Source organism: Chlamydotis macqueenii, chromosome 6 (genome assembly GCF_036417535.1).
Source record: "Chlamydotis macqueenii isolate bChlMac1 chromosome 6, bChlMac1.mat, whole genome shotgun sequence".
NCBI classification, from domain to species: Eukaryota; Metazoa; Chordata; class Aves; order Otidiformes; family Otididae; genus Chlamydotis; species Chlamydotis macqueenii.
Window position 1 is genome coordinate 18,818,838 of NC_141561.1, and position 17,307 is coordinate 18,836,144.

Here is a 17,307-nt window from a genome sequence, read left to right on the forward strand (position 1 = left end):
GTCTCCCAGATCAGCCAAGTAAGGCTCCTGAAGACAATCTATAATAAACTAAGTACCAAAACAATCTTAGTAGCCTATCTTTTATAAAAATCCTTCATCATTCAATGAAAACAGAAAATGTGCAATATCTGTTGTCAACACAGTGTCAAACAACCATATTGGGCTTAAGTTTTCAATAAAATAGACTCTTTCTGAACGGCTGGCATTTCTACAGTATTCGGAGCCAAATTCTCCACTCTCTTCTACCAGTATAGCTACAACAAGACCACAGAGGTCAGCAGAATTACATTATAATGACTAAATGGAAGATTCATCTTGTCAATTACTGAGGAAGAAAAAGGAGATAAATTGCAAATTTGAATGAAAGTCATAGATCTAATGCTTTTAACTATACATTGTCCCCAAATGCAATTTCCCTTGCCATCTTCTAACTGTTCAGCTGTTATTAACTCTGACACAAAATGGAGGTGAGCAGGAGTAATTCAGAGAAAAGATTATGGTCCAGACTTGAGTCTGTGCATCTAAAAGAGAGTGGACAGAATGTAGAAGCTCTAGGGGCCAGTACATATTCTGACATACTGATACTACTTAGAGACTCAAATATGTAGCATCCTGTAGTTTTGCCCCTAACGCAGTTCACCCTAATGTCAACACTATCTGTTTGCCAAAACTTGACTCATGACTTCCTTCTGTTTCCTTCCTTCCTTAGTGGAGGTACATTTGCCTGTTTGGATTTTACAATGTGTTTTTAGCAAGATTCTTTAACTCCTCCCCTGAAAAATCAGCTAAAGTAAAGATTGCAATGCTGTGGGTCTGATCTACTTTAACTTAAAAACTTCATTCAATTTTTAATGTTTGGACAAATGCTTATAGCTCTTCTTTTACTGAAGGAGTTTTGCAAAAATAGTGCTTTATGCCTCCATTCTGGAAATAATTTTGCGATCATGAATGAAAATGTCTTAAAAAAATCTGGATGACAGTGAAAACATAAAGACTATGCTTCCTGTGTCATACAAATGTTTTCCTCTTTGTTTGCAAAACACCATAAATACAAGGAATGTCTGTGCTAGCAGTCAGGGAAGGAATCTTTCCCATTTAACCAAAAATTTTTCTCATAACCAAGACTTCTTAGCAAACGACCATATGCTAAGTAAATGTGTTCAAAGTGCTACATTTTGCTCATTGAAAACATGCATGCCATGGTTCTTTTTTACACTAAGGTTCCTCTACACCATGCCAAAAGCTTAACAGGTCTGCTAGTAAGTGTGTGTGTATGCCTGCTTTATTCACACAATAAGGCCCTAGGAGTATATTCCTGGAGTTGTTTCCTCTGAACAATTTGGACCCTAAGTCAACAAACATAAATAAAAATATGTCTCGTAACACAGCAATACAGGAGGTATGGCTGAGAAACATCTAAAGGGAAAAATATGTAATTAAAAAAAATATCAGACAAAACCGAGTCCTTCTCTTTTCCACTGCTTTTGGGAAATAACTGGGCAATCATCAGAGATACTGATTCCTGATAGAGATCATCTGCAGTATCTGAAGTGCACTGTGATTCCATTACTGGCAGAAAAATAATTTCAGCAGTTTCTGAATTCAGTGATACTGTTTTAACAGGATTTTTAGGGAGATCACTGCTGAGTATAGCAGTTTATCAAGAGGCCTTTATACATTGTTACAGATGTGCATATGGAATTATCCAGGCGTACCTTCTATGTGACAAAGTCTGTTCCAAATTGCCAGTTGCAGTCAGTTATTTCCAGCAAGGAAAACATTAAACTTAAGGTCTTAGGAGTTCTATGTCTAGGTAATTGCAATGTCTTTAAGTTTCATACTGCCAGTCTCCCGCAATGATTTAATTTAGAAAGTAATTAAATGCTACATCTTACTTTCCAAGTCAGTATTTATGACACGTTTTCATACCGTAATATTCCCAACTGGAAACAGGAGCCACAGCCATTCCACATTTAAATACTCCACTGCCAGATCCAAGGGCCAAAGAAGTTACATACCCACCATAGGACTAGGGAGAAATCACAGACAGTTTAAAATTATTGGTGAAGTATCATTTTGTTTTCTGAATCAAACTGATATAAAATAATTCCAAAGTAAATATTTTGCTTTTAATGCATAGAGAACAAAGCAACAAAAGCTTTTACATGTTTTTTGGGTTTTTTAATTATTTATTTCAAATACATCTGATGTGATTTCTTGTGAGATACAGTGCTTTAGATCTGTGAAATCTTGTAATTGGTTCTGGAAACATTGTGGTGAAATAAAATATGATGTGATTAAAAAAAATAAATTCCTGTGGCCTTAACTTACTTAATGTTACTTTAGAATTACTCACTTGTAAGTGTCTGTGTTGCTCAATTTCACCATATGGTACCCTATTTTATCCTGGTGTTATAGCAGTGTCTGACCAAAGTAATTTAAATATTAGTTGGTAGAAGCTTCATAGAAAGATTTTAGCACCCCTGCTCATGTGCTATCTAAGATCAGGCAACTTCTGTAGTTACAGTTGAACTGACTCTTACAAGATCCATCCTCTAATGCATTTCTGGGCAAGCCTCTTACAATGAAACTGGGCCAACAAAAACAAACAAACAAACAAACAAACAAAAACCAGCAAAAAATAAACAAAACAAACAGTGACAGATCAGAAGAATTCTCCTGGCAAAGACAAGCAGTTAGGGAGAATGAAATAAAAAGTCTTTCTGAATGAAAATCAGAGAAAAATGAACACGTATAGAGAAAAATACAGGAAAATGTTAATGAGTGGCTAACATACCAGTTTATTCTGTAAGCTTTTTTAGTTAGTGCTGCCTGTTACTGCTGGATAGTTGATACTGATTTACTCAGAGAAGGAGTAACAGTGGCTAACATAAGTCTGGCCTCCAACCCCCTTTAGCATTCCTTATAGTACTGTCCTTAATCCATGACACCCTAAGGTGTTGCTTCTCAGCTCGTTCTTCTGCATAGTGTAACTCTGTTATGCTGAAGCTGGGTAGGAGGCAGGGCTCCAGTTCTGTCTATGCATTCTTGATCCAGCCATTCACGATGAACACGAGCAATTCAGTCAGATGGCCTAAATATCCTAAAAATCTCTATAAAGGGGCTGTGTGGCATTTGTGCTGCCACTGAAGTTGGCTTCAGCTCTCCTGTAACACCACTGATAGGTCTGCATCTCATTTCCATGAATGATCCTACTTTGAAGCAGACAGCACAGGAAAAAGAACTCCGACTATTCCAATAATTTATTTTTCTCCTATTAGAATGCAGTGCTATCCTAAAATTTGTACTTGAGATATGATACTCTATTTCTCAGTGCCTAAGGGCAGTGGAATCTGGCCATGTAATAAGAAACACTTGCAATACATCTGGCTATAAAAGGTTCTAGGAGTGTTACAAAGCAAATTACTTGTAAAAATCAAAGATGAAAAATAAACTGGCTAATTATTTGGAATGACTCCTATATTGTCCAATTTTTCCGCTTCTTGGTGAAGCAGTCAGTGTTGTACACCCCACAGACTCACATTCATTCCTACTGACCATTTCGAAGCCAGCCAAGTATACAGTGATTCAGAATGATGCAAGTGTCACATTTTGTGATGAGAGATATTCATAGGACTTTTCTCATCATTTTAATCTCAGATTAGAAAGGACAATACTTGAATTTGACACCATGCCAGTAAGTTCCTAATTTAAAAGTAAAGCCAATTAAAATGTCTCAATTTTCCGTAACTTCAAGTCCAAACAATGTATTAGACATAAGATTTTCAAAATTCCCTCTTGAGCTGCCAAAGATCCTTTTTTGGGGGCTTGCACTGTTGCAATTGCATGTATATAGGCGCTAACAGGAACTATCCCCTTTGGCAATACCATCAAACACTGGTAGAAGAAACTTTATTCAGATTTAGGACAGAATAAGGAAGAATTAAAAAACACCTATACTGCAGGATTATTTAAAGAGAGACACAAAAAGCCAGCCACTTACCCAGCCCCATATTGCTATTCGTTTCTCATCAATAAAGCCCATTTCTATAAATTTCCTGTGGAAAATGAAATCACAGAAATAAATGTGTTATTGCAAAAGATTGCTAATACTATAAGAAATTAGCAAAACGTAATTTTTCTTTCACTTTTTTTCCACACATCCCACCAATTTGAGCAAACTGAAAAAGAACATAGCATGTTTGATTTCTACAAAGCATCGCTTATTTAATTAATAGATATTTCAGAGGAAAAGGAAGAATTTTTCTTGAAAGAATAAAAAATGCTGAGATTAATACTTTCTTCACAATAATTTTTGTTCCAGTAGGTGAGGAATCTGCCCAACTGGCTTCTTGGCAAAAAAGTTCTTTTTTCTTATACTTAGAATCCACCTGGATATCGAGTCCAGATTAGATTAAACATCATACATTATACTCATGTTGCACATGTGCATATATATATATGTGTGTACGCATCTGTACAGACACACACTCACATATATGCAGAGAAAAAAGTTCAAAAATTGTACTCCTACTAACAAACACTTTTCATTTCCCATAGCTCTACCTTCCCACACGCTATTATCATTTTCCTGGTTTTAATGCCAAAGGTGCTGGATTACCGTTAACATTGAGACCTTATCCTTCAAGATACTCAACTTACTTATCTTACAACAAGTTGATACTCTGATCTCTCAAGAGGCACAGTATCAGCCTCTGAAATTAGAGATTCCTTGGTCCAATAAGCTTTCTTTTTATGTGCCTGAAAAGTGAAGAGCACATACTGCTACGACAATAAAAAGTAATAATGAGGAAAACATCTTCTAAGGCTCCAAGTAATAAGCTTGCAATGGATTAAAGGTTCACCTTGCTTATGCACTCAGTAGTCAAACAGGTCAAAGAGAATCATAAATATTAAGTCTCCTACAAAAATCCTGCATCAGAGTCTGAAGATTGCATTTCCAGAGCTGTATTAGCAACAGCAAAGAAAAGAGGATGAGGCAAACGACCACAAAGGTTTGAGAGTGACAGATAAACAAAATAGATTCAGATACATCCCAGGACACATATTAGCCTTATTTTACTAGGACAAGCACGAGCAACTGACAACACCCAAAATACAGGATACTGTCTGGGTGGGACAAAGTTAGAAAAGCCAAAAAATGATTCAGCTTTCTTATATTGCTATCGTAATCCCTGGAGTTCCTCCTACAGTAAAAGCCCCTCCAAGAACTTTCCAGAGAGTATAGGATCCTCTCTAAAAATCATGCATCTTAAACCATGTGTTATATCAGGAAGATGGAATGCAATACATTTAACTGAACAAAACTTTAGTCTAGGTGCTGACAGAAAACTGGGAAGTGTGAAGTCTGAGGTCATTTCTTTACAGCCTGTCTCAGCAGATTTTGCAACTGCAGAATCAGTTTAGGTTCCCTCGATCTCTGACATTTTATGTCTGAGTGACAATTCAGAGTAACACAAAACATCCTCTCTCTTGTAGTATTTTAAAGCATGCTGTTGCTGCTAAAGGTTTAAAGAAAGAAAATAAAATAATAGATTAATAGAAAAACCTGACATGATATACAGCTATTCTGTTTCATTTATCACCGGAAAGGATAATCATGTGTTTATATCATTGAGAAAGAAATGTATTATCACAAAGCAGAAAGATGAAGGAACAGATACCCTCCTCACACACACTTGTAAATAAAAGCAGTGTTCTCAAATGAGTAGAGAAAGCTGTGGAAACCTAGACTGCTACATACAATTTCTAGCTACGCTACTCAGAGTCAGGTCTATTACTGGGGGAAAGAGGGTATTTACTGTTGCATCTGAAAATCTATCCATGCTCTGATGGGCCAAATTCCAGACCAAAGGCTAGATGAAATTCCTTATTCCTGCCTTGTGCTCATCTCTGTGGGATTTAAACTAACACTCCTTTAAATGCTCTCTTTACCAGTGCTACTGCATCTAAGTAAGCTTAACAGGCACCTTTCATTACAGAAACGTCACCTTTCACTCCCTCCCACAACCTCTGCTTAGGGAGTTGTTTTCCCTTGGAATACCTTAAGTGTTCCGGTACAAAGGAGCAACTGTTGGGCAATGACTACCAGAGGACCTCAGACACTTTCCATTGTTCAGAACTGTCCTAAAATAGTATCGAAGGCAAGTTTATGACTAACTGATCACTAGAAGGCTTGAGTCAGGATTAAGTTTTGCTACAAACTTCACATTTGACCTGTAGCTAATTACTGTGGTACATCGCTATGGATCTTGGACTAATCATTATGGTCACTGAGGTAGGTTTCCCCTACAGGGAAAACTTCAGAATCATCTATAATGCATTGTCTTACCTCTTGCCACTGACACTTGTATTTCCTTAAGCCTAGGATTGAAGCCCCTGATGAGGCCCTTATAAAATGGAAGTGGTGAGGTCCAAATGTGGACTTCGTAGTATGTGGACTTAATAAACCACACCAAACCTCACTGGCATCAAGCACCTCAGTAATATTTTATTTCTACAAGTATTCTTGTCTTATTTCCTGGAGACCTCAACTCTCTAGAAGAAAGACTGAGAAGTATATTAAATATCTTTTTCATATAACTTCTTGTAGGTATGTAAATACCTTCAGGGAGATATTCTACTTACTTCACTGCTGAGATTTGGTCCTCAACTTCGTAGACTCCTAGTCTTCGATATACTGCATGCAAAATCTTGTCACCTTGATAAGCTGTCCCTCTGCCATCCACTAAAGCAACAATAATGTCCTCTTTGCTTGCAAGATAGGTTATCCAGCTAATGCTAAATGTTTCCTTTACATTCTGACTGCAAGGTCCTCCATACCTGAGGATGAAAATTCACACATTTTCAACTCATGTTTATAAGTTTATAAATGATTACTGGATACTGGACTATAGCTATAGGTACTTCTTAAGATTTTCTCCACAAGTATTTTGCTATATGGCTGTGGTTCAGAGAGCTGAGTAGGAAAACAGTTCAACTATCATTTTCACATATTTGTGAGATTTTGCTATCTAAAATTCATTTTAATCCTTGAGGTCTTAAGGTCTCATGCCTAAGGCAAATAATTAGTTTTAGCTCAGGCTAAGGGGTGCAGCATCAGGTGCTTGTCCTAAGGGGAATTCTTGGAAGAGTCATGCCTCAAAGACTCAATTCTTTCCTCTCTCCAAATTCCTTAGGTGTAACAGCCCTTTTTAGTGCTTTTCTGCATTTGATCTCTACATGCAGTCAGCAATGCCAAAGAAAACAGGAGAAAAAAAAATACTGCTCCTTACACTTTCTGGCAAACCCTAGACCTTCTTTCTTTCAGTAGGGAATACCATGTGCTGTTGGAGCTGTGGGCAGAACACACCCCACATAGCTGAGCAGTACAGTGAGACACTCCTTATGACAGTGGCCTAATTCAAGTTATACATTTGACCTCAAGCACATGACTGACTTAATCTTCTACTCTAAACTTCATTTGAACATATTTAGCATTCTTGGATCTTTGGATCATCACTGGTTAACAAAAAATGATGTAAGGTTTATTATACCCACTCAGCTCTCCTTTCTGCCTCTCATTTTTTTTTGCACCACTGCAATTTTTGTTGCCTTTCCTGCCTGCAAACAATTAAAGTAATGTCAAATGCTCTTTAGAAGAAACATTTGATCAAAGAAGCCAGTCCACGTGGTTTAAGTGTCTTTGTTTTTTTTTTTTTTCTTAAAAAACAAAGCAGGCTCTTGTATTTTTCATATTAGCAAAGCTGAAATCAGTAATTTAAAACTGCCTTATAAACAGAAGCAGCAACAGAGCTAAGAACACTAAGCAATAGCCTACACGTTTCTATTCTTTTTCTTTCTCTGAGGAACTAATCTTTGCCATGCTAAGATTAACATTAAAAACCTAATTGATTTCCATTGGATTGGATTTCTATTCCAGAAATATATTAAAAATCCCACCACAACAAACAAACCAGAACTAAGTGGTTTTGTTTTTGCTTCATAAAATGTTGCAAATGTCCTAGCTTTTTGTTAAATTGTAAGAAGTATGTTTTCTGACAAAACAACAATGTTCAAAGAAAGGAAGTGTTACATACACCTGAATAAGCAGGGGGTACTTCTTGGATCTATCAAACTGTGGGGGTAGAAGCATTTTGTACCACAAAGCTAGAAAAGACATATTAAAATTATATTGTTAATAGTTAAAATGATTCCTCCAAGCATAATCCAGACTTTGGTGTAATGGTATATGAAAATGAATCAGCACAAACTACACAATGCATGAATTGTGAATCACAGAACTGATGCAAGTAACTGTTTATATTGAGCTGTTGAACAACAAATTTGAAAAAATAAAGTGCCCATTTTTATTTTAATTTAGCTATGCATAAATTATTATTTCACATAACTAGATTCTCAGTTTTCCAGGTGCCTAGAAAAATACAAGTAGGCATGTAACAGTTTCTAGAGAGAACTAGGAATATAACTGATTATGAGAAATGAGTTTTGGAAACTTTACACTGATTCATTACCCTGGAATATTGTTTGTAAAGTCACTAATGAAAACAATAGTGTATGCAAGTCAATATAATGTGTAACATATGAACAGCAGTTTACATTTCACATTTTATTATCACCATAGTATAATGTTTTTACAGGATATTCAAAAAGTTTACTGGTAATATTAAATAATTTTTAAAAAATTGCATTGTGAAGCAGAGATGTATTTTAACTACTTTTTTACTGAGAGATACCCTGAGGCACAGACAAGTTGGCTGTTGTCAAACAGGATAGAAGCAGGCCTCTTCTTCCCAATCTGACAGGCTAACAACTTTGTTCTACAGAAAGACGATACTTACAACAAAATGAAGGCAAAATATTAAAATGGTAGGAACAAAAAGTATAATAAAGACGTGCAATTCTTACTTATACCATCCACTTCAAGTTTATTAATTTCTTCTTTTGGCAGTTTGATCTCTTGCAAAGCAGACTGCAATTCCCTATTGTCTTCCAACACTCTGAGCTCTAAATAAAAGAAATGCCTGAATTATTAACTAATGTATTGTTAATTTCTCTTCATTTGTTGAGATTCCTTTATTTTGTATTATTAGAACAGAAAGAAGATCAGTGAATTTTACAAGTAAAGTAATGAAATCAACTCAAACACTTCTAATTTGGCTTGATCAAATAGCTAAATAAAAGTAAGGCACTGGCATTACAGTGCACAAATATTTGTTAGATTTTTATAGGATGTACATTTTGGAGTGCAAATCATTTCACATGATGTCTCTGAGTGTTAAGAGTCCTGGATGTTATGAAGAAATTATTTTCTCTTGCAGAGCCCTCGTCTCAGTTTTGTAACATAGTGGGAGCTGGAAATCCAAAATTCATCCCCTCATGCAAAACACAGTCATATATCGCCTCTCTTGCTTACAACAGTAACACCAGTTTAACCTCTGAGACCCTTGGGCAGTGTAGTTAAGTGCATAGATGTTTGGGAGTATCTTGTTTCTGGACTAAAGCAGAAAATTCATTTTCTTAATGGGTTGTGGCAAACTCACTGTATGGTACATTCCTACACAAAGATACTAGACTTGCCATATAACTTTTGGTAGTAATATATTACCGCACACTTAGTGAACCTCTTTCGTTGTTTTTTTTTTTTTTTTAAATCTAAAAAGTATTTAAATTTTTTTGTTTTACTTGCTTTAGACCCAATTTACAGTTATATAATTTAAAAATTACTATTTAAAATTAAGTTAATTTCCAGCATAGACTGAAGAACTATATATTATGAATCCACTGGGTATTACTTGTTTATTTATGTGTTTTACTATGAGTAGTGATGGGTGAAGAATACTGTACATAATGGAAATCTGTGACTTTTAGCTTCACTTTCAAAATGAAAGAACCTTTTAAAACTACAGGAGATTTTTCTTTGTTAGTTTATATATATATATATATATTTAATGGCAACCACCTCCTACTTCCAGAAATGCTCAAAAAATACAAGTAGTACTTCTCTCAGCATGACTTGAGCTAGATAGTGCTCAGGATATGCCAGAAATATAACGCTGGAATTTGTTCTTTCAAAGTATTCTTGACAAGTTTTGCAGATTCAAATTGGATTTATGTCTCAAACATCATCCTAGCTTTGGATACTCACCCAAACTCAGCTGAATCCTTTCCACCCTTCCCCTCAAAACTCCTGAAACTTGCCCATTACCACAAATAAATTGTAGGCATGCTGGAAAGAGCTTCCAAACTGTATGTGTATGCTAGTTTAACTGCATGCCTCCTACTAAAATTCATGGATGATACATTTTCAAAATGCTGCCAACTGAAACGAAAATGGAACTACTAAAAATAGTTTTGCACCACAGAAGAGATTATGAAAGCAAGGGACTTAAGGAAAATGAAGCCAAAAAAGGTCGTGAAAAGTCCAAAAGAAGCTTGAATTTGTTTTTATTCCTGAAGAATAATAGCACATCAGAGTGAGGCATCACGAAACCAGTGGTGAAGATCCATTAAATGAAACTGCTCTCTCCTGCAGAGAGGTTAACACATATTTGTAGTTGGGCGCTTAGCTGCATTTCATGCAATTCATACTTTGACAAGGAAGTAGTAGGGGCCCTTGATACACAAGGTCATAATGAATCATGGAAAACAGAGAGCTATGACAATAGACTAAATATGGAAAAATCGATGCATTAGCTGTATTTAATCCTTTAAACCTATTTAAACCTTCCGCAAAAGAAATACCAGAAGAACACAGTGTTTTTATAGCACAATTGCAATAGACATGTTGACCAATCTTTTCCATGTGCAAATATTTTTGAGTGGTTAAAAACTAGGATGTACCAATTCCTATTGGAGTCAAAATAATCCTATGTTGCAATTCATTGACTTCTACATGAATCATCACTGATTAGTTTAGCTTAACAATATTTTGGCATTGTGTTCTTCATGTTTTTATGTGTCTTTTGGTCAGAAAACACTCAATTAATTGGGGATTATAAATACAGGCTGAACTGTAAGGACCCTAGCATTAAAACTACCAGTGCATTTCCACTGATTATTGGGGAAGGAAGGACAAATGCCAAATCACTGAAGGTTTTTACAGGACTATGCTAGTTTTCATAACATTTCAGGACTGAGGGCTTTAAGTTGGAGAAGAATTTTAAGGGAAAAACAAGGGACAGAGAGAGAAAACTCACTGCAGAGCAATAATTATTTTAATGGTTAGCAAATTCCTGCTTGGCCTAATTGCAAACAGTCCTCACTAACAACCTACTTAAAGAATAAGGACTCTAAATGATTCTTGCAGGAGTTCCCATTTTGTATCAATAATTGCACCTTGTCTGAAGCACTGATGATAATCTGAAAGAGCTGCTGCTCTTCCCTGACATCTCTACTGATGGCTGAAGAGCAAGTCACTGATCCAAATTCTAATTAGTACAATACAATAGCTCAAACCGCAAACTCTAAAAAGTACACTGTTGCCTTCTGCGTAGGGTAGGGTTGCTTCATAGAAAAACTCAGAAAGACTTGTGTTCATCTGAATGTGAAAAGGAATAGTTTGGAAATGACAATAATGTTTTCTAAAGAGTTTGACTCAGTATTTGGTAGACAAAGAGCTGCCGATGTTCATTGCATCTATAGTGTGTAAACAGGAAAAACATCATGATGCTATAAAAGTGCTGGACTCGAATCAAAATAAAGGCATTGATGTGTTCATTGCTATTTGGATATTACTAATTAACAAATCTAGAAAGACACTAGATATTTTACTAACAAACAAGATGAAAGTTGTCTTGATCACAATCATAAATATTGTATTAGAGGATCTGCATAGTAAAGATCAATGAGAAAAATAATTGCTCAGAAATAGGCAGGATATTTGCAGTACCTCTATCACCGCGGTTCTCAAAAAGAGTAGAAATGGGAATCCCAGGACCTGTCAAAAGAATGGTAAGAAGGCAGTTTATAGTTTGAAGCTGCAATTTGGTGATGCAGTGTGTATTACATTAACATTGGTAACTGACAGGCTCAAAGTTGAAAGCCAAATCTGAATCTTCCCTGCTGTACAACTCAGTATTCCCTGCTGCACAAAATACATAAGCTACTGTGTATACATAAACTTGTATACATACAGGCATTGCTTAGCAAATGTAACAGAAGTAACTTTAAATCTACTAACAAATTCTTCCTCCCTAGAGATGAAGTGACATCTAGGTAATACCTGAGATGTGATTACATAAGGTGAAAGCAGAATTAACAATGTGAAACATTCTTCTGAGAACATGTCACATCATATTTGTGAAGGTGAGTGGCTTTCATATGGTGATGACCTTACTGACTATTTTGTGCAAGAATGATTGAAAGGTGTTATTATTTGCTACATTTGCTTCTCTGCTCAGCGGAAGTTGTAAGGAACTCTTCAGCTGGTCAGTCAATGCAGAATCTGAAGAATAGTAAACTTTATATGAAATACGCAAAAGGAAAAACTTGGATATTTTTCTTTCCTTTTTTTTTGATTGTGACTTCACTGTTCTTTTATTCTGGCAATGATGAAACCTCAGGTAACTGAAATCACCTAACTTCAAAAGAGCTAAGATCTCATTTAATACGTCTGTGTTACAAGTGGTTTCAATGATCATACATCTTGATGAATTTTTCTTACTTCAGTTATTAAAAATCTTATCAGGTAGTAAATATCCAATATTTTGTGGCTGACACAGGTTTTAATAAGTTTAATAGGGAAACACATTGTAGCAGTTTCTCATAGCTAACTTTCATCACATGAATTGGAAATCAAGTGTGTATTTCCAAATCTTGCTCTTGCTGCTGCAAGAAAAAGAATGACTTTGATGAGCCAGATTAGAATCTGGTTTGTGCCATGAAGGACTTTCACAAATTTGTTTCTAATTCTAAAAATGGCAAGATTTTTGTTGAAAAAGTAGAAATATGTAGAGTGAAGAAACCTCTTCCCAAGGTTTTTGGACATGGAAAAGTTTCTTTCATCTCTCCTGGTTACTGTGACATTTCTATGACTCATCTAGCTATTGTTTGGGATAATCAGTATTATCTACACCTCTGATAAAATTGAAAGAACAACCGATTATATGCTTGCTCCCATGCTATACGTACCATAACAGATCAAGGCATAATACTTAGAACGTTCACTGAACCTTGCTGTATAATACTGGCATCTCTCTTTCCTTAAATTGCAAGTAATGCATTGTTTTCTGATAGGTTTACTTCCAATACTGATTCTAGGAGAAAAATAAAATAAAGCAATATTTATTTTGCTACAACTAATCTCACATGTGTCTGCCTTACATTCTAGAACATAGAATCATAGAATCATAGAATGGTTAGGGTTGGAAGGGACCTTGAAAGGTCACCTAGTCCAACCCCCCTGCAAGGAGCAGGGACATCCCTGACTAGATCAGGTTGCTCAGAGCCTCATCCAGCCTGGCCTTGAACGTTTCCAGGGATGGGGCCTCCACCACCTCTCTGGGCAACCTGTTCCAGTGTTCTATAACTCGCATGGTAAAAAATTTTTTCCTAATTTCTAATCTAAATCTACCCCCCTCTATTTTAAAACCATTACTCCTTGTCCTATTGCAACAGGCCCTACTGAACAGCCTCTCCCCATCTTTCTTGTAGGCCCCCTTGAGGTACTGGAAGACCGCTATCAGGTCTCCCTGGAGCCTCCTCTTCTCCAGGCTGAACAGCCCCAACTCTCTCAGCCTGTCCTCATAGGAGAGGTGCTCCAGCCCTTTTATCATCTTCGTGGCCCTCCTCTGGACCTTCTCCAACTGGTCCATGTCCTTCTTGTGCTGGGGGCTCCAGAACTGGACACAGTACTCCAGGTGGGGTCTCACCAGAGCAGAGTAGAGGGGGAGAATCACCTCCCTCGACCTGCTGGCCATGCTCCTCTTGATGCAGCCCAGGATGCGGTTGGCCTTCTGGGCCACAAGGGCACATTGCCTGCTCATGTTGAGCTTCTCATCCACCAGCACTCCCAAGTCCTTCTCCTCAGGGCTGCTCTCAATCCATTCCCCGCCCAGCCTGTATTTGTGCCTGGGATTGCCATGACCCAGGTGCAGGACCTTGCACTTTGCCTGGTTGAACTTCATGAGGTTGGCATAGGCATTGTACTTTCAGAACAGTTCAATTTAAAAATAAATGTTTTCCCTTTTTATATTTTTTTTCCCCAAGAGTATATTTAAACCTTAGATGCTATTTCTCCTCAATTCCCAGATATAACCTGAGGTCAAGATTTAGTTAAAATAGCTTGTGAAATTACACTTTAAACATCTTGAATTAAATTATTTAATTGACAAATCCAGAGCTACCTCCTATCAACCTTGTATCATTAAGATAATGTTGATAACACTTACTTGTAAATATTCCTTCTTCCTGGATAGCCTTCAAATTCATTGCTTGAATAGAAACTGTAAATTCATTTATATGTTAATAAATAATCCACAAAGTGATGACCTATGAACCAGCATCAAGATGAAAAGCCGCCTTGGAAGTTAACTTAAGACTTTTTGAGATTTCTGCATGTGATGGAAGAGTAAATTAAGCTTACATACCTTTAATCTTAATCTTTGCTCAAACTCTGATTAGATGATAAATAAACCATATAAATAGGAGTTCTATCTTAATTCTCATAAGCTAATCACTCCGATTATGTAAGCTGTATCTATCTACATAGTAAACTGAATGAGAGAACATAAAAAGAGAAGTAACTGCAAACTGTATGAGTGTTAACCACATGATTAAATTTAAGTATTTCTAAATAAGTCTCTCTAAGATTTATGATTGAAAATAAATACAAAAATTACGGCAATTTGCAAAGAATCTCCCATAAGTAAGCCAAGATTGCAAACCTGTGCAGTGCCTTTGCATACAAATTTGTTGTGGTTGCATTCAGATACTTATTATAACTTGATGAGTTAATAAATAGTGTTCAAATGAATAAGTGTTGCTTTTACTGACAACACTCACTACCTGTTCTCTTCTTCATGATACTTACATTGCATCATTTGTTACTCTGAAAATGTATATTGCCTCCCATTCTCCACTTGTAATTTGGATTGCATTCTCCTGTGAAGCAAGACATGTAAGTTACTAAATATTGTAGAATTATTTCAGGAACTTATAGTAGATCAATGTAGAACATCTTGCTTGACTTACCACAGAGCCATTGATGTAATGAATATGCTTATAACCATTTTTGTCACTAAAAATTTTGTAGTATGAACTGCTGTCTGATGTAAAATATGGTGCAGAAACAAAGAACTGAAACAATGGAAGAAAAATGGTAGATAAGACATAAGTAAGACTGTCCAAGCTGTTTAGCAGATTACAGGACACATACTAAAAGTAGCAAGACTATTTAATCGGTTCAGATGGGACAAAGTACTTTACACAAGTGTGATATTCAATCTCCCAGTCAGTACACATTACAATTTCTAACTGGTCATGTCAGATTTCTTAAACTGATAATATAGTTACCTCAAGTATCCCACACATACGGATACTTATAAGTGGAATAACTTGTTTGTATATTTGGAATGATCTTTCTTTAGTTATGTAAAAACAGGTAGAGGTGATTTTTAAAATATAAGTTTCTGAATAAAGCTAATGTTCATGAACGGTGCAAGACTGAAAATCCTGTGGACCACAGAGTTTGGCTGCTTGACTGAGCAAACACAACACTAAGTAAATGGATAGCTGACGTACCCCAATAATGTTAAAGAACAGATTATCCCAGATAAGACTATTCAACTTTTGCTTCCTTTCAAACCATCACCTAAAGTTTTCAGTCAATAATGAGTTACTCCAATTGTGAGTTTTATTTTCAAAACACGAACACAGAAGAACGACCTGTAAGCACTTCAAACATAGCATAAAACATTCCTGGGTAAGTATGACTTTTGAATAATACTAACACAAGCTCGACTGGAACCTATGACCACAAGCTGAATTGTTCTGGAGCCTGCTTCTAATTCTTAATATTTAGAATCCTATAAAGGCTAAACCAGGGATTTATGCATATGTGCAATTTCTTTAGCTCTAATAAAAACCTGTCATCACAACGTCAAGAGAAGTGGTGAAAAAAGAAAGGGACCAAGTGAAATAACTAATCCTTGTAAATGTGTGATCTTCACTTCAAATAAAAATGTGTCTCTTAAAGGACAGTGTACTGAAAATTGAAACTCATTTAAGTCCACTGCAGCATACTCAGGGCACAGTGTGAGGTTCCTCATATTGAATTCTGGTAACTTCACCTATCCAAGGAGTAAACATGAGCAATAATACATATTTACTACTAGAATATATGATTGCAAATAATAATCTCATACTCTTATGATTTCCTGCAGATTTTTACTGTGAGTTCCCAAAGACAGGTGTTATGGTTCTACCAAGCTAAAAGTTACTGGGTAGAAAAAATTTCTTTTGCTTAGGTGTCACTGCAGAGAAGTATCAACTACCATTGGAGGTGGGGTATCTTACCTTGAATGTTCCTCCCTAGCTGAAGATGTGCAGCACTTGGCACTAAAACTGTGTTCTGAATGAACAGGTTTTATTCTTAAAATGCTGTAGTATGACCAATCCTATCTCTTGCCCTAGTGAACATCAGAGGAATTTAAAATCTATTCTTTGCCTTTAGGATGCTTCTAAGAATTACTTTGCAGTATAAACGTACCTCTTTTCATTTCCTCCCTTTAGTATAATGTCTAATCAGTTAGTCTAAGACTTGCAAAAGAAGACAGAAAAAGGGGTTTTATACTCAGCAAGGAGGTAGCCAGATCCTATGCTTAGCCCAGCATTAAAAATCTCAATCGTACAGTGCAACAGGTTTAAGCAGTAGTGCTGTATGACTCAGAATGGTGCTTCATGTTTCAAAATGTTTCTGTGAAGATGCAGAAAGCTGTAGCTTTTCATTAAATCAAAATACAGTACAAGAAAACCTACTCCGCCTGCCCATCCTGTTTGACTCTCTTCTATGTGCTGTCGATTCTGAAAAACAAAATCAAATGCACAGTCTTTAAGAAGTTCAAGATTGAGTTTATGGAGATTCAAAATGTAAAACTTGTAAAAGAGAATTTTAGAACACTTGGTATGAAAGCTCAGGGACGTTAAGGCTGTCTGAGGCAAACAGTATTACTGTATTAATACCATTATGTTAGTTAAAATATTTTTAACAGCTGTCATCAAATAAAATATAAAATAATTGTTTTAACTTTATGAAACATTTTCACTGAAATCAAGAATTAACAACTA

General features: G+C 36.1%; 1 protein-coding gene across 1 annotated transcript in view; it reads right to left on the reverse strand.

Moving 5' to 3' along the window:
- Window positions 1–17,307, reverse strand: part of FAP (fibroblast activation protein alpha) — a 39,080-nt gene that overhangs the window by 4,164 nt on the left and 17,609 nt on the right. The window contains exons 12-22 of the mRNA XM_086751075.1: window positions 16,999–17,043; window positions 15,214–15,318; window positions 15,053–15,123; window positions 14,412–14,465; window positions 13,153–13,277; window positions 11,912–11,959; window positions 8,929–9,027; window positions 8,100–8,169; window positions 6,649–6,843; window positions 4,004–4,058; window positions 1,930–2,029 (exon numbers count right to left, since the gene is read on the reverse strand). Coding sequence (XP_086607201.1) covers window positions 1,930–2,029; window positions 4,004–4,058; window positions 6,649–6,843; window positions 8,100–8,169; window positions 8,929–9,027; window positions 11,912–11,959; window positions 13,153–13,277; window positions 14,412–14,465; window positions 15,053–15,123; window positions 15,214–15,318; window positions 16,999–17,043 — 967 coding nt within the window. The remainder of the gene's footprint in view (window positions 1–1,929; window positions 2,030–4,003; window positions 4,059–6,648; window positions 6,844–8,099; window positions 8,170–8,928; window positions 9,028–11,911; window positions 11,960–13,152; window positions 13,278–14,411; window positions 14,466–15,052; window positions 15,124–15,213; window positions 15,319–16,998; window positions 17,044–17,307) is intronic.